Source organism: Pezoporus flaviventris, unplaced genomic scaffold (genome assembly GCF_033815535.1).
Source record: "Pezoporus flaviventris isolate CSIRO_AGI_PZ_B2104156 unplaced genomic scaffold, CSIRO_AGI_Pfla_v1 ptg000002l, whole genome shotgun sequence".
Lineage (NCBI taxonomy): Eukaryota > Metazoa > Chordata > Aves > Psittaciformes > Psittacidae > Pezoporus > Pezoporus flaviventris.
The window spans coordinates 36,373,426-36,400,603 of NW_026892550.1; the positions used below are offsets into that span (position 1 = coordinate 36,373,426).

The window sequence follows — 27,178 nt, forward strand, 5'->3', positions numbered from 1 at the left end:
GCAGGCGATGCTTAGGAGCACTGATCCCAGTCCATACAGCCTGAAATCCAGATATCACAAAACCCAGTTTGTATATTGTATGTCCTTAATGTAGACTATGACCATTAAGAATTTCAGTACAAAATGAATGTATCTATGCCCAGAGAAATTTAAAACGGATGGGATTTCTTGTGATAAATTATTAAGACAAGCCAATGAGGACTTGTGCTCCTGACTTGCAACTACATAAATTATCAAAAATTAATAGACAAATTCTAGAGAAAAAGGAGACCTGTTGTTGAAATCAAGCTATATAAGCATACCATGCCCAAAGATTTTCAATGATAATGCTTGCAGCTCTATCAATATCAGGAATTAACTTGAATTCCTTGATTCAAGAATGAAAAGCTAAAAAGTTCGATGCTCTGGTCTACAAGGACCTAGGAGTTTGAAACAGGATATGCCTCAAAATTTATATTTATGATAATGTTCAGAATAGATGACTGCAGTCATTCCCCTGAGCCTCATTAAAATCACATTTTGAATAGCATTCAAAATGTGAAAAAGATTCAGTTTTGTCTGTTTGAACAAACAAAATGGTAGGATATTTAATAATGCTGAGAAGATAAGAATTAATGGTAATTTCTATATTTAATTATTAGAATAAGTAGCATTTGTGTCTCTACAATAGAAAACAATACTGCCAGCATTCTTCCTAGCTTTAGCAGCTTTGTTGCATTCCAGACTACAGAAAGTAGCACAGGACAGGTGAAAAGAAAAAAATCAAAACACTCTTCTTGTGGGTTTTGAAATATTTCTCATACTGGTACGGAACTTATTTTCAACAACAATTCCATTGCCAACCCTCAGTACTCTCCAAACCTCATAAAATTGCCTTCCACTTCAGGTGATGAAAACTCTTAATTTCACTAAATCAGTCCTGAAATCTGATGAACTGACCTGATTATCTTGTTTCAGATTTTTATTTGAATTATAGAAAGAAAAAATAATGAATGCTTTGATTGTTTGGATTTTTTTCTTTTTTTAACTTAAAGCCAGGGGGTGATTATAGGCAAAGAACAGAGAATTAGCTAATGTAACTTGGGAAGAGCACCCACTATGAGTGGGATAGAAACAAGACAAAACCTCAGACCCTGGGAATTCCAGACCAGTCAGTCTCACCTCTGTGCCTGGCAAAATCTTGGAGCAGATTCTCCTGGAAGGCATGCTAAGGTACATGAAAATCAACAAGGTGCTTGGTGACAGCCAGCATGGCTTCACTAAAGGGAAATCCTGCCTGACCAATTTGGTGGCATTCTATGATGGGACTACAGAACTGATGGACAGGGGTAGAGCAGTTGATGTCATCTACCTGGACTTGTGCAAAGCGTTCGACACTGTCCCACAGGACATCCTTGTCTCTAAATTGGAGAGACATCAATTTGATGGACGGACCACTCGGTGGATAAAGAACTGTCTGGATGGCCGCATGCAAAGAGTTGTGGTCAATGGCTCAATGTCCGGCTGGAGACCAGTAACAAGTGGTGTCCCTCAGGTGTCGGTGTTGGGACCGGTTCAACATCTTTGTCTCTGAGATGGGCAGTGGGATTGAGTGCGCCCTCAGCAAGTTTGCACATGACACCAAGCTTTGTGGTTCGGTTGATACACTGGAGGGAAGGAATGCCATCCAGAGGGACCTCGACACGCTTGTGAGGTGGGCTGATGCCAACCTCATGAAGTTTAACCATGCCAAGTGCAAGGTCCTACACCTGGGTTGGAGCAATCCCAGGCACAGCTACAGGTTTGGCAGAGAAGAGGTTCAGAGCAGCCCTGTGGAGAAGGACTTGGGGGTGCTGGTCGATGAGAAAATGAACATGAGCCGGCTTCAGTGTGCACTCACAGCCCAGAAAGCCAACCGTATCCTGGGCTGCATCAAAAAGAGTGTGACCAGCAGGTCAAAGGGGGTGATCCTGCCCCTTTATTCTGCTCTTGTGAGACCTCAGCTGGAGTATTGTGTGCAGTTCTGGTGTCCTCAACATAAAAAGGACATGGAACTGTTGGAACAAGTCCAGAGAAGGGCCACAAGAATGATCAGGGGACTGGAGCACTTCCCGTATGAAGACAGGCTGAGAAAGTTGGGGCTGTTGAGCCTGGAGAAGAGAAGGCTGCGTGGAGACCTCATAGCAGCCTTCCAGTATCTGAAGGGGGCCTATAGGGATGCTGGGGAGGGACTCTTCATTAGGGACTGTAGTGATAGGACAAGGGGTAATGGGTTCAAACTTAAACAGGGGAAGTTTAGGTTGGCTATAAGGAGGAAATTCCCTGGAATGGGTTGCCCAGGGAAGTTGTGAATGCTCCATCCCTGGCGGTGTTCAAGGCCAGGTTGGACATCTTGGGTGAGATGGTTTAGTGTGAGGTGTTCCTGCCCATGGCAGGGGGTTGGAACCTGATGATTTAAAGGTCCTTTCCAACCCTAACTATTCTATGATTCTATGTTTCTAAATGAAGAAAAAAAATAAAATAAATTCTTCAAGTATAGCTATGAGAGAAAAAACACTGAGAGGTATCAGAGAGATGCAATAGAATCCATTAAGCACACAGGAAAGCTGTTAAGTCAGCCTTAAAATAGAAGTTAACTGGTTTATTTCTCTAGGGATTTTCACAACACACACATTTTACTGTCTTAAAAAGGAAAGAAGCACCAATCTGAATACATCTTGCTGAAGTGCTTTAAATATCACACATAAAGAAAAAAAAAAAGATTGTAAAAAAAATTGAAAACTGAATTTCTTAAAGCGCAATCATCCACGCATTTGTTCAGTTACACCCATCCACCTCCCAGAAGATATAGTTTGCAAATCCCAAGGCTGATTTCCTAAGAGACCAAGACGGAGAAAGTTAATTTGGATTAGACAGAGCAAGGTCTGGTTATCTGCCATCTTTGCATACTTTGAAGAAAACCAGACACTTAGAAATAGGACTTGAAACTGTTTTGGTCTACGATTTTGGAATAAATAGTTTTGATGAAATTATTTCAGAGAAATGTAGAAACTCCCGTAGCTGCTTTTAAAATTTAAATAAATTTTGATCCAAATTGCAGGATTGATCATTCCGTTTTTGTTGTATTTGAAGGTTTGAGAACTTCCTCTACTGAGAGCAATAAACCCATTCTATTTGTTTTTTTTAAACAAATCCTAGACAACATTTTCAGAAATGTTAGTCCTTGGCACAGGTAGGCCCCTGTGCAAATGGTACACACTAGACAGAAAATCAAAACCTCCATGTCCATATCATAACAGTATCCCCCAAACATGCAAAAGAAGACAGTTAAAAGCTGAATGGCAGTTAGAAGCTCCACAAATGAAAAGCCCTTTATAACACTCAGAAGCTGACAAAATTAAATTTGCCTGCTATACCTCACCTGAATTAGCTGCACTCATTTCAGTAAGAACACCCTTTTGTGGCATAGAAGCTATATAGTTTTCCAGTGAGCTTTTCTGAAAGAAACCTTACAAGCTGTTAATTACTTTCCATTTCACACATGCTTCTGAAGAGAGGACATGCAGTCTCTAAGTGAAATGAAGTCTGAGATTGGCCTGCATCATACTTAACACACAGCAGCTGAGAGATTGCTTTGTTTCTGACAGTAGTGTCTCGGAAGTTTAAGATAGACTTGCTTCAAGGTGTAACCACCAGAAGTATAGGTTATAAGCTTTGTAATTTTATCAGTGTAATACTTAGCACACAAATTTAGCAAAAAAACATTTTTTATCACTGTATTTTGATGATAACTACTGGACTACTTGTGTTACAAGTCTTTAACATAAGGAAGGTTAGAAGGACATGATGCAAGTCAGCTCACTCAGGACACTACTAAAACATCTACCATATGAGACTTCACTGAATGGTATAGGAACCTAGCTGAATTGGAAAATGAAAAAGATGCAGATACCAAGGATTCACACTTGCCAAACAAGATGCTTATGTGAAAGTCACTAAAGGGTTTGTGCAGGGGGAAGAGTGGCAGAGAAGGACTGATGTAGCACTGATTTGCTCCTAATATGTCACTTCTGACGACACATCACTCCCAATGCTTCTGGGGACTTGCATGGAAATGTCATTGACTGTGTGGACAGTAGTGGGTGAGAAACAAGTTGCCAGAAGACCAACTTATAAAAACACTAAGGTAGGATAAACGTCGGCTTCCTTTTGTATTTAGTAATAGTCCTCTGCAGTTTTGCTAAGACATGATGATTGATGAGCATATTATTACACCAACAACATAATTTAGCACAGCTGTGATGCTGTACAGCTATGCATTAAACCTCAAACATTTTGGAAACATTCTTTCTACAAATAATTTCAGGTATCTTGGTAAAGTACAAGGCAAGCAAAATATATAAAATACACAGCTTGTTAGAAAAAGTTCTTTGACTTAATTCTAACCAGTGTTTTCTCAAAACAATGATACATGGCAATTAAATACAAAACACCTCCAACAAAAGATTTTTTTAAAATATTTTGTTAATTCCTCCACTGAGAATTACTTTTTAAAATCTTACTATGCAAACATTCATATGCTGTTCATTCTTTGAAAAGGACAGCTCCACATCTGTCAGAACAACACGTGTTAGTTGCCATGATATCTCTTTTTCTTATCTTCCCTCCTTAAGAACGTCTGTCAAGCTCTCAAGTTCTGTTCAGCTCCCTGAAGAGTTTCAGTTATTCACACAGCAAAATCGTACAGGTTAAGAAGTAAGTAGCTATCCTAACCAGAAACATACTGTATAATAAAGGGGATTGTATCCAATGGAAAATACAAACCTAGTCATGGAAAAAATTAGTTTTGTCACACTCCTGTACCTTTCCCCCTTTGACTAGTTGCATAACACCCAATTAAAAGAGGGGGAGAAATGCCATGTAAAGAGACAAATTAAACCATCCCTCTCTTCAGAGGTCAGAATGACTCTGGAGGATTAGAGCCTGAAGCCTAGAAAGGCATACATGACCTTTCCTGTTGCAGACAGAAAGCTTTACTTCTTGTACATGTGAGACAAAATTACAGAAAAGTTATGTTTGCTGAGAACTGCATGACCAATTTTAGCTCACTGGTTATTTTCCAGAATAGTCTTTATCCTGTTTCTCTGTAGGATATTACTGCTATTAAGGAACAACACCATCATCCAATCCCACCAAATTCTGCCCATATATTTCATCACGGCTCATTCTCTTCCATAATTCTACGCTCATTATCTGCGCTATCAGCACCCAATAAGCTGTAGCTACTAGGTTGCTTTCACTTCTTATGTAACAAACCAAAAGAAACATTTTGGAAACACTGGTCCAAACATTTAGCCAAAACTTTCATGCAACTTGTCATGCTGCCCAAAAAGGAAAGATCAGCTATTACCAAATAAAAACCTGAAAAACTGTAAAATGTTACTTATCACTGCCTAAAAAATCACTACCCAGAAATGCCATGAAAACAATTTTGTAATTAAGAGAGGCCTCCTATAGTCTTGATGTGTTACTAATAAAATAAGAGGCAATTTTTTAAGACAGATAGTGCAAATGATTTAACAATGGTGATAAGCTTTCCATTTCCTATTTAAAGAAAGGGGCACAATTTTTTGCCTGAGGGTTCATGACTGATCTCCCAGAAAAACAGGTTATTTAGAGATTTACAAAGATAAAAACTTAAAATCAAATAATCCAGGAAAAAAAAAGTACGTACTTAGGATGTCGGATGTCTGGCAGGGATCGCTCCAGTGCTATGTTGTTGCTAACAAATATGTTGAAGCCATTTTCTCTATATGCAGAATCATCATGGTCTTCCTCTGTAAGAGGGTATGGCTTTCCATGTTCACCTTTCCCTACAAAGAAAAAATACAATTATTTGCCTTAAACTGACAGCACAAAATGGACTACAAAGACAAAAATAAGTTAGATTGAATTTCAATTAGTATACTGCATCTGGAACATCTCTAAGGAATTTTTGGTAATTGCAATATAAAAATATGAAGTAGATACAAATAATGGGACTTGAAGGCCCCTCTGAATTCACCCAATTCATTTAACTTTCCTTCTTTCAAGAGACACAGTAAGCTTAAAGCATTTTATATATAAAAATGCGGATTAAGCTAAGACTTTTTTGCATCAGAATCAAGCTTTCATAGCAGTCATAAACAAATGGGTCAGTTTCAGCCATTCTCCTTCTGATTGATATGAGTAACATAATTACTCAGTTACTCTGTATTTCAGCAGCCAGAGCAACCCTCCAACCCCCCACCCCCTTTTCCAAAACTGACTTTTGCATTGAAGTTTAGAGTGTCCAACTTTCAAAAACAAATAGCAAGGAAACCAAATGTTTTGCTCTAGGCTCCTCGAGCACCCTTGAACTTGAAGGGACCAGCCAGATGTACTCAGTGCTTCTAACGTCTCAGCACTGCTGATTTGTTTTCAGAAAGTGGTCACTTTTGTTCCCTAAAGAAATTATCTGCTCATTCCCTGGCAAAGAACAGGTCTTCTATTCCAGCTTTCTATTCCCAAGTTATTTCTCATCATCAGTCACTTGGCTTGCTTAGTACATACCTCAGGCAAACTATACCTCTATCTCTTCCAGTCAAAGAGTAGAGAACACACAAAAACACTTCAAAGAAAATCAAAACACAAAAGCCTTCACTTCTCAATTATTTTTATTCTTCTTATTCTTTCAGAGGATGAACACTTCAGAGTTTCTAAGCCCTTCATGCCTACTCAGGTTCCCAAGAAGATACACTTTCTTCTACATCCAATTGATCAGCTTATAACCTCTCTGTCTTTCTCCCTCCAGGCCCACTTATAAGAAAATACCCCCTTCTTCCTGAGCTCTTTTAGAGACATTTATCAACTTCCCAGCTAGATTTGATAAATGACCATCTGACCCTCAGCTAATCAGGAGCAGCTGCAGGAGGGGATGAAGAGAAAGTGACTGTAAGATGATAGAAACATCCAGTGGTATTCTTAAAGCCTGTGAGCCTCTCTCATTGCTCTATTTCATCTTGTACAAGCATAAAATATTAAAAACATAGAACATGCAACTAAAGCCACTAAATTTTAGATTTTTTCAGATAAAATAATATTTAAAAACTTTGTGCATATAATTGCAATTTCATTTAAATTCTTAAAGAAAATAAGGTTACTTACAAGGGAAAAAGTTTCTATAAGGAAACTCTCTGTTTATGCTATTTCACTGCTAACAGGTACCTTGCCATTTTATTTTTTTTTAAACGTCCCCAAATGCACATAACATACTAACAAAATACAAAATCTGAGACTAAGCTTCTACATGAGTCCTTATGATTTCATACTAAGCACGAGGAGGAACCATAATCTTAAAGAGGCAGCTGATGAGTCAGAGTGCTACTTAAAATTCAACAGTACAATCATATGAAGTCTGTTTCATAATACAGTAACAATAAGCTAATGTTGTTCAACCCCGAAGACATAGAAATTTTAGCCCCTCTTGTAGCAGATATCCTAAATAGATAGCACATATGTAGTACATATTCTAAAATTTTAATTTGCTTTTAATAGGACATTTATCCAGGTAGTTACAAATATAATGGAAATTCCAGAATAAATTAACTATATGATAAAAACATGCTATTGCTAATTGATGTTTGTGCAATATAACTGTATGTCTATTCCAGCTATTCACCCTGTATGAAGAAAAGTGGATTCTTAGCTTTTCTTAAAGGAGTTCATTTGGCTATTCAGGAGATGAGTATTTTTCATAGTCCTATAGTTTCTTCATATTATCCCCTGCTAGTGACACTGAAAGCAAGTACTTCTAAAGTAGACTTCCAGTCTTACTCACTGAACATGGTGCACTATCACTGTGCACAAGCCAAAAGAATAGCTATCTTGGTTGTTATCTAGAACAACTCAGAAATGGGCTGAACCTTCTCATATTGCACTGTAGAAGTGTTTGACCAATTGCAGTCTATAAATTGCTTCTGCACTTATACAGTAAGTTGGGCCATGAAGTGCACTAGAAATTGTGAAGTGTGACTCTTTCCTAACACTATATAAAAAAGCATGAAATAAAACACATAGGGCATGAACAGAGGCTTGTGGGCTTTTATGAATCCTATGAATATTTCTCCCAGCTTTCTTGTTTGCTTGCTTTCTCACCCTGCAGCTCACACTGATTAGCTAGGGATCAGGTGGTCATGTAAAAAGCTGTTGGCTAATTTCTGTAAAAGACCTCAAATAAAACCAGACTATTTCTTATGAGAAGGAGAGAAATAGAGAGCTTAGAAGATAAGGATTAAAAAAAGTAAAAATAAAAAAGGAAGTCCAGCTTTTGGATAATCAGTAGGCCTCAGGAGTTCCTTTTGTACAAAAAAAATGTCATATATAAGTCTCACAGCATTAGAAATTATCATAAGCACATTAAAACTCTTTTCTGTCACTGATTTGCTTTCCTAGATGACTGACAGTAATTGCCATCACTGCACACTGGTTCGGAGCTGGACTATCCAAAAGTTTACCTGAAATGATAGGGTGACAAGGGGAAACTTCACAATGCAAGAGTAAAATTCTGGTGAAAAAAAGTGTGAAGGAGTTCAATGTCCCATTACTGGCTACAAAAAGCTACTTTAAACCCATCAACAGACAGATATAAGCTCTCCTATACCATTTGTTCTGCCTGAAGGCAAAACAGCAATTCAGAAGGTACGTAAGGGGTATTAAGTATTTGTAGGGAAGAGAATAAAAAAGCCCAAATTTTTGGCCTCCGAGTTTAAAAAGGGGCTTACCAAATGTGGTGGATAAAATCAGTCCAGCACCTGATACTCTGAGACTCATTTGCAATTGCAGATTAAAGAACCCCAGAATATTAGAACAATCAGACATTTTAGTTCAGTTACTTGGATTTTGATTTTTCAATGAGGTGGGAAAGAAGGGGAAGAACCCAAAAGCACAAGAATGGCACATATTCATTGTGGCCCAAAAAATCCCATTAGAATGCTCCATAGTCTGAGAAGCCTAACAACACTGTTTAATTCATACAATGTGGTCTTTGTGATTACAGTTATTACACTGATTTTTAATTCAGTACTCAATGTAGGCAATATTTTGAAAATATGTTTGGTTTTTGGTGTTTTTTTTCTTAAAACACTGTGATGGGTTTGGAGTTGACATCTCTACATTGCTTAATATTATGTTATTGTTAGAATGCACCATTAATACACCATCTCAAAATGCTTCTCCACAGATATTCAGATAAACAAAATAGTGAAGTAAGGTATTATAGCCATCCAGATAAAGTCCTAGCTTAGCCAAATATCAGATGCTTTGTAAGGCTGTTTTTAGCCCCACTCAAGGATGTTACTGTCTCCTAGGAAACAATATACTCTATACCTAGCCCTAAAGGTTTTAAGTTTTATGCTTGACAGCTTGTGATAACTGATAGTTCAAGGACACCTCAGTTAAAGCATCTTCTGCTTATTTTAAATACAGATACACCAGAATCAGAATAAACCCTTGAACAACAGATGGCATGAAGGACAGAGAATTAGGTTGAGAAAGAAAATAAAGAAAAAAACCCCGTTGTGTATACTTGGTACAAATGTGTAACAGCAGAATAATGGCTCTGGGTTAGCAACAGTGGTACAGTTCCCAGGTATGATTATAAAGAGAATAGGGATATTATTGGCAAAATCTATCAGATGTAAATCAATTCGCACATGTAACAGTTGCTCTGCACTGCTTCAGCATGAGATGGACAGGGGGCCTTGCTTAAAATTAAAACATCAAAACACATTGAAACAAGTTCGGGTTTCACGGTCTTCTGGGTTTTGTTTTGGGTTTTTTTATAATCGAGATAAACATTATTTATAATTAAACAGGCATGGTAAAAAAAATGGCTTTGCCATATAAGTTAAAAGAAGTTAAACAGTTGCTTGACATCTTAACACAGGAAACTAAGTAGATGAAGAAAAAAGCCATTTAGTGTCTGTAGGGAGGAACTGTGTACAAATCTGAATTATTTACTGTTTATATTCACTGCTAGTAGTTTACTCAGGGAAGACTTCACAGTCACACCAAGTCAAGACTATAATTCAGTAAAATATTTAAGCACACCCTTTACTTCAAGCATTCATGCATCCTTTAATCCAGTAACAGTTGTAATAGGGAAAAAGAATTCTCTATGATGTGCTGAAAGCTTTACTAAATAAAACAAGTTTAATACATAAAACTACAAATAGTAAGTCGTCTCAGTTACATTGCATCTTGTAATTTTGGATAAAATACTTTTGCTACTTTTTTGAAGTTTATGAGGAATTTTGTCTAATACCTTTAAATATTCCATCCAGAATCTAGTACAACATCGTCTGTGCATATCATATGCAAACTCAGAGCCCATTCTCTCACATGAAAGTTCTCATGGATAGAACAGATATCTAATCTTATCCTAGAGCAATATTTCACTACAAAACTGAAGTCCCATGGTGTATTTCTTAGCAAGGGTAGAGAGAGAAATACAAATTCAAAATTAATGCAGTCACATGGCAGCTTCAGAAAAGAAGTGTAAAAGTGGAAATAAAGATCATCAGCTGAATAAAAGCATTAAGGTCAGACATCATCTTCCACCTTCTTGGCACCTAAACCTCTACACAATAAACTTTTATTCTCCCTGATACAAGAGTAAGAGAGCAACTGCTCTGTTTAAAGTAATGTGTACTATTTCCTATAAAATTTCTGAATTTCTCTAATGCATGCCTGTATATACATTTCCCATCTTACACCGCAGAGATGAATTGCATATTATTTCAATTAATAAGTATAACAGGTTATCAATTCAAACTGCCACCACATTCTGCATTTTGGTGAAGTGCCTTTCCATTTGAATATAAACAAAACCATTTTATTCCTCACTTTTCCTTATCCTCAGAGACAAAGGGTGCAGCACATCTGCTAAGATACTGGTTACATTATCTTGAACAGAGAGGTGGTTTAATAAATGCACTAAACAGTGAATGTCTCAGCTTCTCCTGGAAAATCTACACTTAATGGAATTCTCATCTTGTTTGCAAATTTTGCATTTTCAAACCTTTAGAAGGCATGTAAGTGAGCAATTTTTACCTAGAATTAGTTAAGAGTCAAATCAGGGACCAGTACAAGCTAGTCCTTGGGGAAAAAAGGAAGTTGTTTTATCAAGTCACTTTCTCCTTTAATACCAGAAAAGAAACTGCTTACTTTGAACAAATGTTTTGGTTTTTTTGTTTGTTTGTGGTTTTTTTGTTTTTTTTTTGTGATTCTGCATGTCAGTATCAATTTTCTGTAAAAATATGAAAGCTTTAATTCAATAAATGCATGAAGGAATTTTCTTTGCTGATTTTTTATGGAGAGAGAAAATTAAAACTGCACATGCCTTACATGAAAGTAATTGTTTTCGTATCAAACAGGACTAACCAAGTAGTAAAAAATGTGTTTGGGTAATATGTGTTATGGTTTTTCAGATAACTAACAAGAACGAGTAGTGAAACAATGGGATAGGCAATCCAGGGAACTGTAGAATCCATGAATAGTCAAGAAAGAAATGACAGCATGCCTCAGATGTATGATTGATACAACTTTGGCCATCTGTTGAGGTTGATCACAATCTTAGATTTCTTTCAACTCTATGAGAAATAGGAGGAGAACTGGAGATAAACCACTGGATTAATATTTTTCCTCAGAATCAATAAAACATGTATCAGAAACTGAAATTTACCACAAGTCTATTCCACTTTTCCCAAACTTCTCAGAGTATCCCATTAGTTGTACAACTTCACAGGCCTAATTTATAGGCAAGAAATTGAACTGATTTTACAACAATGGAAACAGGATCAAAAATACTTTTTTTTTTTCCCCTACTCTGCCTAGTAGCAGCCATTGCAGTAAGATTTACAATATTTTTAACTATCTATTACATAACTCATACTTCTGTCAAGGTCTGAGGCATTATTAGGAAAGGCTTTTCCTTAGCATTACAGGCACAGCTATAGTTAAACCTTACGCAACTGGGAAAAAGAAAAAAACCTGAAAAGAAATCCTGAGCAATACATTTGCAAGTAAGAATAGATAATTTATTTCTAAATATATAGCAAAAATTATTTATTACTGTTTCAATATCAATCTACTACAGAACACAAACAATCAAAAATTCACTCATTTTCTGGTAGAATGCATTAAATTTTTTACTATTTTATTAACCTTGAGATGACAATAGCATATACAGGTATTTCTTTCAAAGACCGTGTAGTCCTCAGTAAGTGGGATAGATATGTTATTGTCCTTTATGTATTGCTGCTACAGTAGCCTGATGGTCAGCAGGAGAAATATGAACTAAATTGTTTCTCTCTTCAGGAATGGCTTTATAAAAGAACAGTAGGTTTGGAGAAAAAGGGAGAAAAACATATAACTTTAAATTTTGTTATTTGACTGCTGGCTCACATCCAGAATGGAATGTTTGTTTTCCCAACACACCACAAACCAAACCACAGGAACATAAAAAAAAAACAAAAAACCCCAAAGAAACCACAAAAACAAAGAGAGAAGAATATGTTCCTTAAAAAAATTAGAAGGGTATATTCATACTGTAGTTGGATCTTTAGAATATTGTTTGCTTATCATTCACATGAGAGAAAAATGAAAGTAAACTGTTGCTAACACAGAAATGAGATCTATACTTAGAGCAGTGATGCATTTCCCCACCCCTCAAGAAAAAGAAATCCCATACTGGGTAGGCGGTAGATACAGGAAAAGCATTTACTGGAGAGAAGAGGAGATGAGAGGGACAAATGGGAACCTCTGAAATGTACTTATTTTACATACGTTTGAGACACATTTCTATACAAAGAAACAGAAACTGCTAGCAAAAGACACATGGTGAGTCAGGGCAGCTAAAAGATGATTAGAGCAGTAGTGTAGTGAGCAGAAGAACGAAGCAGCATGTGTAGTAGAGCAAGAAAAAATAACATCAGGCAGGGTGGCAGAAGCACCAGGTCGCAGCACTGAAGCTCTGACAACTTGACCTGGGTCTTGCTGCCTCACAGGAATCCACAGTTCCCAAAAGTAATGAAGGATTTCATTCAGGAGTGGGGAAAAATCAGCTGGCCTATCCAAAGAGGACTGCAAAATTATTATTGTTATACTTAAGGAATTAGTTGTTACATGTTGTTTGTTTAACAAAATATTGTTTGCCAGGTCAATTATTTGCAAGAACTAAAAATAAGCTCAGTGCTCTCAAGATTAATTCCTGCAGGTATCTAGGCATTGTATTAGATACCACTTCAAATTTCAACCTGGCCCTTGCTGTTGGCAGTTGTGTTCTAGCAGAAAAGGTGCACTGTGCAGGTAACAGTTGGAACAATCCAAGTCTGCTTACTGTAACTTTTCTATCACTCATTTCATTTTGGTCATTTTAAATCAAGACACTGTGCTTTACATCTTAAATATGTGCATTTTCTCAACCAGTAATAAATTCCTAAATCATATAGCCCGTGCTTTATACAAAATAAGAGTAATGTATCGCTCACCTTTTTCATCCATTTGAAACATTAAAAATGCAGCCTCTGAATTTCCAACATATGCATCATGAAGTAGAAACACATTGTGTGGAGAAAAGTGATTGCTTTAAAATACATCATGAGGTTAATCAGTGGCATTGTTGTGTTTCAGCAGAAGAAAGACTGCATATGGTTCTGAAAAGTAAGTTGTCTAAAGGCTCGAACAAAAGCTTCACAAAAGTAAATAATGTTTTTAAACAATCTATAGCTTTTATCACTTGCTGCAAGTACTACAATGGCTTGCCATGCAGAAAGACTCATTCTACCCTCCTTCCCACTTTAATAAGTCTAGAAAAGAAAGGAAGAAAAAAAAAAGACCATACTATTTGGTATGTCCAGTGTATTTAGAATGCAGCAGTGTACAATGCAAGATAAGCAGCAACACATGCTGTTTTGATATGAGTTGCTCTATCACTACAGCAGAGCAGCAATATCCTCAGTAGTGTTGTGCGGGCTGAGCTGAATCTAATCATAACTCTGTAGCCAGGGGATGCACAGTACATCTTCTATATAGTCTAACTACTTATCACCAAATGCCACAGCCACCGGAATGCTTTTTTCATTTAACATTAGAACAGGCTGGCTGTAGACCATTAATCAGAGACAAATGCTGAATGAGCAAGCATGTGGGCAACAGAACACAACCATAAAAAAGGCTTCACAGTTTGGTTTAGTAACTGAATGACCTGCTAGGATAAAAAAATACCTACTACGGAACAAGATTACCTGAAAAAAAAAAAAAAATACCATTAAGGTGTTTGTTTCAGTGCTTGAATAAGTTAACTCACATAAACTGCATCAAGAATGGCATTCTAATAGTCTCTAGAACCAGTGGGTCTTCTATAATTAATTCATGTGTCCAAGCTGATCTCTTGAAAGAGCTCACAGCGTTAGTAACATGGTATACACAAGAACTAAACAGCTCCACAAAGTTTATGTAAAATTATTGCTGCATAGGTACAGTTTTAGAAAGCCCAGAAATACAAAATGATGGGTTTCTAACAGCTTTAAGAACACAATGCTTTTCCTTCCCCTTCTTTTCTTTTTTCCTTCATTCTAAGACATAATATAACCATTGTCCAATTACTGCATACCATCACAGGAAAACAAAGAGGATGTTCATGGAACCAGCCTATTAATAACAGTTCTTTAATCCTTTTTTTTTTTTTTTTAAATGAATTCAACCTAAACTAGCTCTAGAAGCTTGCTTTGTGGCTGCTGCACAACAAAGATGGAATAACCTGTAAAAATCAATTTAGCTACGTATGATTCAACATTATGCAACAGCACAGTCACTCTTGCACTAGAAGCACTGCTTCATGATGCGCATCCTACAGAGAAAGAATATATGAGCTGTCACAGCTCTCAGCAAATTTAGATTTAGCTTGTAAGACCCCTAACAGAAGAAAAAAATTAAATATATCCATTCTTACATACTAAGATAGTAAATATTCACAGTTAAAGTCTGAGACAGACCCAGGAACAAACTATGTCACCTGATTCCCCACATGGTGATTCAGTGACAAGGCCATCCTTCTTCCTACTGTAAAGCTGAGAAGAGTGCCTCTAAGCAAGCAGAGTTTGCACACCCAGGGCCAAGAAGGTAACTTTCTCAGGTAGTATATATGCGTTTTATCGCTTTCTCAGATCCACTCTGATCTATATATTACATAATGTAGCGCCATATTTCTGAGATGATAATTAGTTTAATATGAAACTGGAGCTGAGCATGCAAATAATGATCTGATTTAATAAAAACACAGCCACCCTCACCTCCACACATTCAGAGATACTATTATTATCCTTGACACAAACAATATAAGCCTAGGGAACTGCAGTAACATTACAAGATACAGCAAAGCGCAGTAATGACAGATGAACAACTGAAACCCCGGTTATGTTACGTTCTTGAGACTGGTCTACCTAAGTCCTTCTGCTTTAATTAAAACATAATACATTTTTTTCTACCACGTCCAAAGTAGCACTTTGAACTTCAAAACCCTTCTCCTTTTTATGTTTTCATTTGGCAAATCAGACACACTACTCTTCTGAAAACTGTTTCAATGCTGCATATACTCACTGCTACCACGCTTCCCAGTGACTGCCTTTCCCTCTTCTTATAACATACTACTAATGCTACAATCATTCACATTGCCTTTTATCATTCATGTTGTGGTTTAAAACACATTCTATTTTGAAATGATAAAAGATTTTCCTATGGTAAGGAGACTCCTGTGGTAAGGAGAACTACACTTAATACATCCCCGCTATAAGCACAGCTCTGCACAGCCCTCTTCCTCCCTTGCCATTGATTCACCCTCTCTCTCAATGAAAAGTGTCAAATTAATGCCAGCCTTTTTTCATATCCCTGATACAAATTTGAGATTTCCTATATTAAAGCCAACCAAAATTTCCTGTCAATATATGCTGTGAAATCAAGCAGAGGCAGGTGTGGAGACTCAGAAAATCTTCAGCCATGAACTGAGCAGATTTTCAATGAGTTAGTTTAAAATCTTTTCTATTTAAAAGGACAACTCATCACTTACAGAACACAACTAAATATTTATTTCAGAGCAACATGTACACATCAGCAGGAATCCACATATACCCATTGGGAATTTTTTGGAAAAAGTTAATTTGCCAAAACCTTGTGTTTGTATTCAGCCAAACAAAACCAGCTGATTTTATTTTGTTTTTCATTTTGTTGGTGTCTGGGTTGAAACAAATCAAAAATACATTTTGAAAAGCAAACTGCTAAAATTACAGGCTTTTTCAAAATCTTATAAAACCCCCAAAACTTAATTAAAATAAGTAAGAACATTAATTAAGAAAATCCCATTTGTGAACCAAAACTATACTTCCTCATTTTATCACAGATAGAAAAAAGTTTCACTTTTGACAGCTGTTACTGACATAAATCACTAGCAATGAACTCACTTCCTTTACAATAGATTCATTATCCAGACGATGGCATGTGAAAATGCATGGAATACACTTAAGCTTATTGAAAGAATCTATCCTTCAATATGCCTTTAAAAGTGGTTGCTAAAAAGAAATAGATGAATATAAAAAACATTCCTACATGGTACATTCACATCTTACACTAAGCAGAGGAATCTTCCAACCAATTCCTTTTCTTCTCTCTTTTCCATTTCATTTGTATCAGTTGACCAAGAAATACTTGAAAACAAACTGCTCATCCAGGCATCTAGAGAGACAGCTACCCTCAAGGATTAGCATCAAAGGACCTTCTCAAAACAGGGATGTAGCTCCAGAACTTAGTTCTTAAGCTTCCCTCAAATGAAAGATCTGAACTGAACTACACCAGTTGGCCAAAACTGTAGCCAAGAATCTATTGTTTTATCAGTACCTTTATTAGCATTTTTAATACGTGTAATTCTTATCCACTAAATAAAACAGACATTAAATGAAAAAATGTTACTGGAGTATATGACATTGCCAAGAAATCCTCAGGGTTTCCTAACTTCCATGTAAAACTTCAGATTTCTCAGAAAAGAACCCAAAACAGATGAAAACATGGTCTGTATCACAGTTTATTATGAACTTTAAAAAACTTTGATGGTTGTATAAGCCAGGGGGGAAAAAGTCATTTAAATACCATGCTGAAGTGACAATATGTTAGTAACTTGCATAACTTACTGATTAGTAGCAGCTAATTAAAATGTCAGCTCTCTAGAACTTTAACAGCTCACAGTTTTCACTCTTCTTTCTCAAGCATGTGAAGTTTGGATTTCTTCCCAGTATAACTGCATTAGCAAAGGCTGGGACCAAAAATATAGAAAACCCCCAAATAAATTAATACATTATTTAGTTCAGGGCTTCTTTTAATTTTCATGTGACAATATTAAAATTAGATTACTCTCTAACCTAAAAATCTCTCAAGAGTGACTTGAAGTTTTCAGTAACAAGAATAGCCTTTTCCCCAAAGAGCAGGTAAGCAGATCACAAGGGAACCATCAGTGCTGGTAGGACAAAGGAATTGGCATCCTTTTAGTGTCTGCAATTCTATGATTCTAACTTGTGCTCTGGAGACTATTGCTTCTCTGATTTATACACCAGTACTTGTGCTTCATGATCAGGGCTTCAGGATCGGTCTCGTCTTTTGCAAGTTGCCTTACAAAGGAGCAACTAGTATCAGTAGTATCATACACATTGAGCAAAGTTTCCAAAACACCCAATTAATTAGCATATGAAATAGAAGTAACAGTCAGGGTAACCTGAAATTGATTCAGCTATCATTTAAAAATGTAAAAACATAAACCTTTTTTAAGAGTAAATTAACTAAGGGATACCAAAAGCAAGGCTATCTCCATGAATTAAGAACACTGATAATGCAACTTATATATATATATATATATATAATCAATTTGTTTGTTTGTTTTTCCACTGAATTTCCTGGCAAGTCTTACTATTCACATTACAAACAACATCACTTGCAGGACTTTTAATTAAGATTGCCTAAAAAAGTTTGTTTCCAGCTTGTAGACAGCAGAACTTTGATACATGTTGGCAGAACAAAATGCCACTCTCAAAAATGTGGGGATTTTTTTACTTTCCTTTGTTAGAAGGAGGACAGATTCTCCCAGATATCACACCACTACATCATTTGATGAGCTAGTATCTATAAGGAAAATTATAGCAAAACAATCATATATCTTTGCTTTTTCACATATATTGACTAGATGTCAGACAAATTGTTTCACCAGTCCAATAATTTTTCTCTGTCAGCCTTGTTTAATGAAAACAGGAAAGAAAAGAAAGTCATTTTCCACATATTTCAGTCATAACCTTTATTGAGATAACTATACTAGACATTCACTTTACTTGTGGGGTTAATTCATACACTCAGAAGAAAAAAAGCTATGACATGAAAGTAGGCACAGTTCACTGTTTTTTTTAAGGAACGATTGTTAAATCCAAACATCTTGTTGGCCTTTTGAAGGGCAAAAGGCTAAAAAATATTCCAAATTTGTGTTGACAAATGTAACTATGTAATCTTCTTAACTGCATTTTCTATAAATGAAAAAAGTTTACAATATCTAGTCAAATAGAAGCACACAGCTAGTATCATACAACAATACATTATATATCATCTTTGAGGAATCTTTACAGTTGCAATGCAATGGAAGGCAACTGGTGAATTTTAAAGTGTAAAGAGATTTCTAATTTCTTTGGAATGGAGTGCTTATGATTATCATCATAATTATTCCACATCTGTAACATGCAAGATTACTGACTAGTGTACAGGTAACACATGACACTGGTATACTATGCTGATAGCAAATTCCCTCAAGTATTATGCAATTAGACCTCCTAAAGAGCCTTGGTCAATTGTTTGGCTAATCTTTAAAACTGAAGTTCCTCTTATGGGTCATTTGACTTGGATTCAGGTTGAAGGACTGTCTTAATTAAATCTTTAAAAGAAATAGTCTTTAAAGCTCATTGACAGAAGCTTATTCCATGTTTTAAACTTAAAAAAAGACATAAAAATAGTAAGGAAAAATTCTCTTTTGTCTTTGCTTCTGAATTGAAGAATATGGTCTTGATATGCTATAATTGCTGTCAAGTACTTGTTCCAGCTCTTTTGCCACAGTTTTGTTAGGATTCATTTCCCTCTTCTTCCTTGAATTGGAATTTTCACAGCAAAAAGAAGCAACACTTCAAAACTGGCATACAAAAGAAAACAACGTTTCTTTGTGCCAGTGAGTCAAGCACTAATTGCTCTAAATTGACAAACTTGGTCATTTTTACACCTATCACAACAGACAACTGACTCAACCTAAATGGTCTATAATGCTGTCCTCCTCCTTCCACACGGATAGATCTAGTCGGAAAGTCTCTCAGCAATTCATTCATTTCAAACTCTCCCTGCAAATGAGCCACATGTTTCAGAAGACTACCCGGATAGAATAATTTTTAGAGAATCACTAAATCTCTCTCTGTCTGATGACCTTTTTTGCTGATACTGAAATTATAATTTTCTTTCTTACTGTCATGGTAAAACTCAACATACCAGTGCCCAGTACAGAAGGATACACTGAAGATCACTTTCAGTGCTCTAATTAATGAGTCAAAGGGATGTATTACAAATTCTGTTCCCCCTTCCTTGGCCTATCAGGTAGTCCTTAAAAATTAGCTTACCAATTACATTTAGGTGGTATCACTGATAAGTTTTCAAAGGCGGGGGGTAGGCAGGGAAGAACAGGGAAAGAATTTAGCTAACTTCAACCACAAGGGACTCAAATCTTTGCTGTGAGTACTGACACCACAGAGTCATTTGTGCATTAAAAAGAAAGCTTGACTGTGACTTACAGCCACACAAACTCCTTTTTACAGGGAGATTTAAGTGGCAAGAATTAGTTCTAGCATGTGAACAGTTTTCTGACAGAGACAAATGCTATTACAGCCACAGACTTACACTTCCTGCCTTCTTCTGAGCAGTGTAAATTTGGTTGGAAGTTGTGACTGAGTGGGGGTGTGTACTAACCCAAAACTACCACTTCAGTAATTCTGTAAAATGCCATTCCACAATCTGACATTTGTAGTCGTCCAGGGGAAAACTTAAGCACTTGTGAAAAAAACAACAAACCAACCCGTATTTTCTAGATATTAGGCTTTAAACTTCTGGAGAAGGCATCATTGAAAAATCTCTTTACCAATCAATATTTGAGAGTATAATACGTTTATTTGTATTTGGCACCTGGCTCCAAACTGCTCTCACTGTTTTCAAAATGACATTCAGACCATTAAGCTTGAGTAAGAGTGGTAGAATTAGACCATAGTCTACAGCACTTCATATTTACAGGGCAATTGTGTTTTAATATGTTAAACACTTTATGTAACTGCAGTAGACTGTAACTATCTTTCATATTATATATCCTTCGCATGCCATCTCCTTGACAACCAATGATTAACATTACATTTTTGAATTTTTTTAGTCATGTCAGATTTGCATTAACTGATGAACATTTTCTCCTTTTACAAAACAATACATTGTAAACTCCATTAAGCATATTCGTGATTAATGCTATGAACAACTAAGTTATGATTGTTTACTGAGACCTTGGCTACCACTACAGTTCCAATTATATTGCAAGTTCTTAAATTCTTTCCACAGGAATTGCAAGTTCAGAGGCTTAAATTAAAGTTATCAAATTTGTTTAATATATGATGATGACAGAATTCCCAGTATATATAATCCCATCTGACATATGGGATAAGTAAATCAATATTTTAATATGCGCTTCTTTCCCTGCACAACTTTTATTAGGTATATTTTTTTATTAGGTATAGCTAATTTTTTTGTAACTAGTAGAGAAATAAATTTAATGTTACTATCTGTATGATGCTGCCGCATATCTTCTAGAGGCACTTTGAGACTAGGCATTGCTTTGACAAGTTCTTCTGAATTGAAGAGTGGGCACTGTTCAAAATGATAAGGATTAACCACGCCAGTTTGCCAGAATTACTCTACTCCACTTTATTCTCAAAATTTCTTGAACAGAAGGGATGGGTTAAAAAAGAAATCATCTTTGCACAATTTGTTTAGGTCACAGAGAAGTCAAATCTCAGGTGGCTCAGGTGGTCCCTACTTTTTATTGCTGTACAAGAGCACTCTTGATTCTTTTTCCTACTTTTAACATTCCACCCCAAGACAGAGTTACATTCTATTTCCATTTTCATCACACACATATACAGTTAATTTCTTTTTCAGTGTCTGTTTAGTTTGTTTATAGAACTAATCTGTATGAATGTTTGTTTGTAGAACTATAGAACATACTGTCTGTTTATAGAGCTAAGCTTTATGACATGCTTGCACTGAGGCATGTAAAGGTCAAGATCTTTAAAATCCCCTTCTCCTGGTCAAGGTAACATTTTGAAGAAGCAGAATGGCAAAGACTATACTGAATATAGGAAATTCCTTCTGTCCACACAAGGTTTCCCTATGCTACTTAAATATACAAATAGGAGGAACAAAGACTCTGCTAATGACTCTAAAGCTGCTGGGATAACCATTGGGTGATACAGTACATTCTAAAAGTTTTTTTCCTCTGGGATCTTATTAGCATATAGGAGAAAAATGGCTCAATAGTCAAACAAAAGTATTAATAGCCCCATCTTGGAAGTCACTTTATCAGTTCCTCAACCAATTTATTTTGAAGACAAAAGTTTTTATAAACTTATATTTAGTGCTATAAACACAAGTCCTTACCTGTTCTCTCAGAAATTTGCTTTCAATTACACTGCAATTTCAATATCCCTCATGGAACATAATCATTTTGGCTACATATGCAAGATGCAAAAAATACCTCCAAAAAGTATTTAAAGAATGGAAATTGAAAACAAACAAAGAAACAAAAAAACACTACAGAACTTGCAGTAGGCAATTTTTCTACATCAGTTTATAGGCTATTAATTTCATTAATAGAATTGATAAAACATTTTTCAGAAATTAAACCTTACTTTTTGTTTTCAGTCATGTCTGCTCAGCTGGAAAGTTTTCATTTTTCTATTCCTCCTGCTCCCCTGTTGCAATATTTTACAATGAGAATGCTATACTTGTAGTTAGAAATAGCTTTTTGTGATTAGAAATAGCACCATATTTAAATATAAACATTCAATCTGTACTTCTTAAAAGCCCAAGAATTATACATTTGAATCCTTCCTCTTATCTGAGAAGGGCTGTAATTCATCATTACTGCTATTACTTGTAATTGATGAGCACATACATCTGAGAATTTCTTGAGGAAAATACATACAATAACTTTCAGAAATAGAGTAACAATGACATTGACTGATTCTCTAGGACTTTTAGTCTTGCCACCCAGGACATAAAGATAGAGGTGAAATCTACAGAATTTCTTCTCATGGGTACTTCTGAATTACTACCTTAGGCTTTCATGGCTCTCTCCTGTGAACCGCATCCCTCAAAGGAGCATTCAGGGATCTCAAACTCCTAGTTCTGAACAGAAAGCCTGGAAAATCAGTGGCCACAGGTGCCACAGCAGTTTCCAATGCTCCTGAAATGAGCATCTTGATAGACATGTCCTCAGAGTCCTCACCAGCCAACCAAAGGGAAACAGGGAAACCTCTGATGCAACCTCTGAAGAGTAGCTGATAAACAGCAGTATCAGGAGCTTCAGCGTCCAGGTTCGCTATCAAAAAATACAGGCAGATTTACACTGCCCTGATACAGCACTGCTGTAGCTGGACAAATAAGCATGCCAGTAGCGACCTGAGTTATTACTACACAATCTGCATTTACATTTTACTACAAAATCTTGCACTCACAACTATGAACTGAAATGCAAGAATGCTCTTCTGATACAGATATGACATTGTTTACTACTTACACAAACAAAAATTGGCAGATTTAAGATTTGCATTTCGTTTGTATTCTCATATTTTTTAATGCAAATTAAGCATATTCTTCATCAGAGCATGTCATCAGTTGAATTCCCAGAGGAAAATAAATTAATAGAAACAGCTCTTATTTTAAATGCTGATTTCTTGTCAAAAGATGGCATGACATATCAGCTCCAATAAAGTCAGTTTCTCTGATTAGCTTATTCTGTTCCCTCCCGCTCCATTGTAATATCTGCTCAACTTTAGGGCTTACTTCAGAAAATTTAAACAATTAAACCTCTTTTTTTATTTTTTTCTCTCCTGAAGTATCTATCCCAACTGTTTAGCTGGGAATCACAGGTTTTATTAAGGTCAACTTTTGCATTTCTTTTCCTGCATTTGGCTTTGAGGTTGTGACAGAATAATACTCAGAGAAAAATGTAAGCAATTGGGTTAGCTGAATTAAATAATTTTCATTCACGTCTATTCTGTACTGATGAGCAGTATATTTAATACAAATCATTAAGGTCTCCTTTCTGCCTTTGAGGAAATCAGGGCTTGGGTAACTGGCAACAAATTGGCTATCTTCCCTATTCTACCATCAGTATATCTATTAGTACTTTTGCAACCCAACAGCACATTCCCTTTATGGGCTTCTTGCATTCCTGTATCAACATTAACCAAATAAAATTCTTTTAGAGCTGTTTTGAAAATCTTATTTTCATTCCTTGGGATTGAAAATATTGAAATTGCATTCAAGTCGTGGCGAAAAAGAAATAAGCTGCAAGTAAAATAGCAAATTAATTTGTATTAGAGAATTAGTTCTGATACTTTTCCTAACTCAAAAAAGCAACAGTAAACATGATAGTATACAAAAATATACAATTAACCTGTATCGGCAGATCTATCAGTGGGGAATTTTTAACCCATCTCTGTGTCCACTAAATTTCAGAAAATGCAAGTTGTTGAATGTAGAGTTGGGTTGTTTGGGTTTTGTTTGTTTTTCTAAATCAAAATGACACATGGTTTGAAGTCAGAGAAGAAAATCCAAGCAGACTGGATGATAACTTCCTTTCAGCAGTGGCTATAAAGTAGGTATTCTGTTACACAAGATACAGACGGGCATAGGTGTAGGAGACAATTGCTGTCTTGTGCATCTGTGAAACAGCATCAGTAAGATCATGGCAGTATCTCAGAAAAACCTGTGTGTAGCCCACTGGGCCATGCTGTGATAAGCGAAACTAACAGCAGTGCAGTCCCACATCACATGCTAATTTACAGATTTTTACTAGGGTACAGAAAAAATATGCTGTTGGACAAATTAGCTAGGAATTATGACTCCAAAGACTGCTTTGCATTTTCTCCACCAGCATGAAACAATATCCTACAACATTCTTAACAGAGCCTGAAAGTGTTCTCTTTCAAAAAAATTGAGTCACAGAGAAAATTAAATACCTGTGAGTAAAGTGGAAACTATACTTAAATTTACAGACTTCCAGGCTGCTGCCTTAATTACAGGCCATACCACCTGTGATATATTACACTGGTGTACCTACCTCATTGATGAGTTTATTTCTTTCTCCAATGTCATTAGCATTCGAATATATAAATATATATATATACACACAAATACATACATATATAAATATATCTCACCTAAGAGTACATTGTTTCTGTGTTGAGAACAGAGTAACAATCCACAAGGCCACTAAAAAAAGATGATCTGATGTCCACGTCTAGATGTAATTTTATGCACACTTGAAGAGTCTTGCCTGGACTTTGCTATGTGAAACAGCTTCAGATTCGCTTCTCCTATTCTTAAAAAACAAAATATGTATTTTCCAAAAGTAAGCACCTCATCCCAAGAAATACCCACCATGAATATGTATCACAAGTCTTCAGATTACATGTGTAGCAACTAGTTAATGTGTCTTCTGCTGTAAAACTGACATCCTAGAGAGTGGGACTCTAAGCTATAAAGGAACGTTAAACAAAACTATGTGCAGCAGAAGTGGACACACTGGGCAGATTTAGACCGTCACTGACAGGAGAGTGACAACAAGCAATAGCTACAGTGTGATTGCATCTGCACCATCCCTTGTCTTCTCAGGTGGGAAGACCACAGAGGTGTCCTCCACTTTGAGTGGACAGCAAATCCAGCTGAAGGAAACCAGCCTTAGAAGGATCTACACCATGAGCAAATTCCATCTAAGTTAGAAGCTGAAAAAGTAGTACCAGTTAACGAAGCCTCTGTCTCTGCAAGAGTCTTTGAATATCAATTATGTTTTGGCTAAATGCAAAGCCTTGCCACTCTGTTATTTACTTAATTCCTTCTCAAGTACCATTATCATGCTTACAGAATGTGAACTAATGGTAGAAACACTATGAGCATACACTTGAACCTCAGATGCTCCAACAAATGGCTTTTCTCTTTAGCTTCAAACCAATCAATGATTTCCATTGAGGAGAGACCACAAATTCAGGAATATTGGGTTTAATTTGGTGGAATAAAAGGGGGTCAAAATATTTGGCCTTGAAACAGAAGAAATAGCCATGAAGCTAGCACCTCTCCATAATTAGATTTATGAAATTCTTATGCCCAGTTCTTAAATACTGTAAGCTTTACAATTAAACATATACTGAATTTGAGAAAGTCTCCACTCCTTTTCTGTGTAATAAGCATTGACTGCCTTTCCTGAAATGCCCTGAAAAGCCCTTTCACTGGTGTTATTTCATGTCTTCAGATTGATTTTTAACTAAAAGTTGTTTTCAGCTATATTTTGCTTTGTTATTCGGGACAGAAATTATATAGTACGTTCCAAAATGTGCACTGAGATACTTCAGCTTTGCATTTGCATTACTGCGGTGTGATCTTCAAAGAAAAAAGGAAATCTAATTAATAATAATGACATGGAAATCATTAAAGATTTCTTAAATGCTAAACCTCAGCAAACACTATCACCAGGAAGCCAATGAAAATATAAACAAGTCAGAATATTTTAAGTATTATTGTTATTACCAAAACCAGTTTTGGGCATTCTTCTACAGTTATAATGTAAAGAGTAGGACTGGGAATTATAAAGCCACATAACATTTTACTAATTTTTTAGTCCACTCCATGCAGTGGCTTGCATTACATTGCCAGTGCTACAGCTATCCATTAGATAATCATAAGTATTACTGTTTATTTTCCAAAATATATGGGATCGACATGACAGGAATCAAAAGTACATTGCCAAAGCATCAGTGCACATCCCTCAAAAATCTGCATTCTGATATTCACTACATATATGCATGGTTATACAGACATGCTGCTTCTATTTTGTATATTCTGTCTAGATATTCGTCATTTTAGACTTAGCAATTTGGAACACAATTAACATTGATCTGACAACTCCTAAAACGTCTACAATAACTTAATCCCCCTTCCGACCTTTTTTCCTCCTAAGATCATGTAGGAAGGAAGGATAATTTTTTTGTTAGTGATGTCCTGGGTTCAGCTGTAGCAGTCATTTTTCCTCCTTAGTAGCTGGTACAGTGCTTTGTTTTTTACTTTAGCCTGAAAACAACACTGATAACACACCGATGTTCTGAGTTATTGGCTTCGCTTAAACCACGACAGTGATCAAAGAGATTTAAGAGAAAGAGAAAAATGGTTTACAAAATTAACCTATACTTGCAATATTTTACTGGTTCAGGCTACTGCAAAATCAAGTACTTACTAAGTCTTATGAATCTGTCAACTGGATTCAGTTATAGAGGCATTTTGGGGGCGGTGTTGGCTGTCTTCTGACAGTGGGATCAAGACAGCATAATTTATTTTAGAATAGCAGATTGGCCTTTGTAAAATAATGACTTTCAGACACTGATTAAGGTGCAATTCAGCTGCTGTTTCCTTTCTTTCCTTTTAATTTAATTCATCTCATGTTGAATAACTGTAAATTGTATTATAAAAGAAAAATTCAAATCTGAACATGTTCTGATGACAGAAAGAACATAAACCTTTCTTTGCACATATGGCATACAGCACATGAAGGTACATTAAAATTACATTACTCGCTGTAACAAAGTGCCCTTCAGTGTATCTACAAATAGAATTTCCTCTCATTTTCAAATAATTTTAGACTGTCAGAATGAAGCGAAGTAGCTTTAGCAAAACTAAAGGATTTGGGCTCGATAATGGTGAAAAGGGTCAAAATTTGTTTGTAACATAACCTTGGATGTTCTTGGCAGTA

The 27,178-nt window shown here is 36.1% G+C and overlaps 1 protein-coding gene across 1 annotated transcript in view; it reads right to left on the reverse strand.

Annotated features, from left to right (window-relative positions):
• Positions 1 to 27,178, reverse strand: part of GALNTL6 (polypeptide N-acetylgalactosaminyltransferase like 6) — a 467,712-nt gene that overhangs the window by 271,076 nt on the left and 169,458 nt on the right. The window contains exon 3 of the mRNA XM_061475048.1: positions 5,714 to 5,852. Coding sequence (XP_061331032.1) covers positions 5,714 to 5,852 — 139 coding nt within the window. The remainder of the gene's footprint in view (positions 1 to 5,713; positions 5,853 to 27,178) is intronic.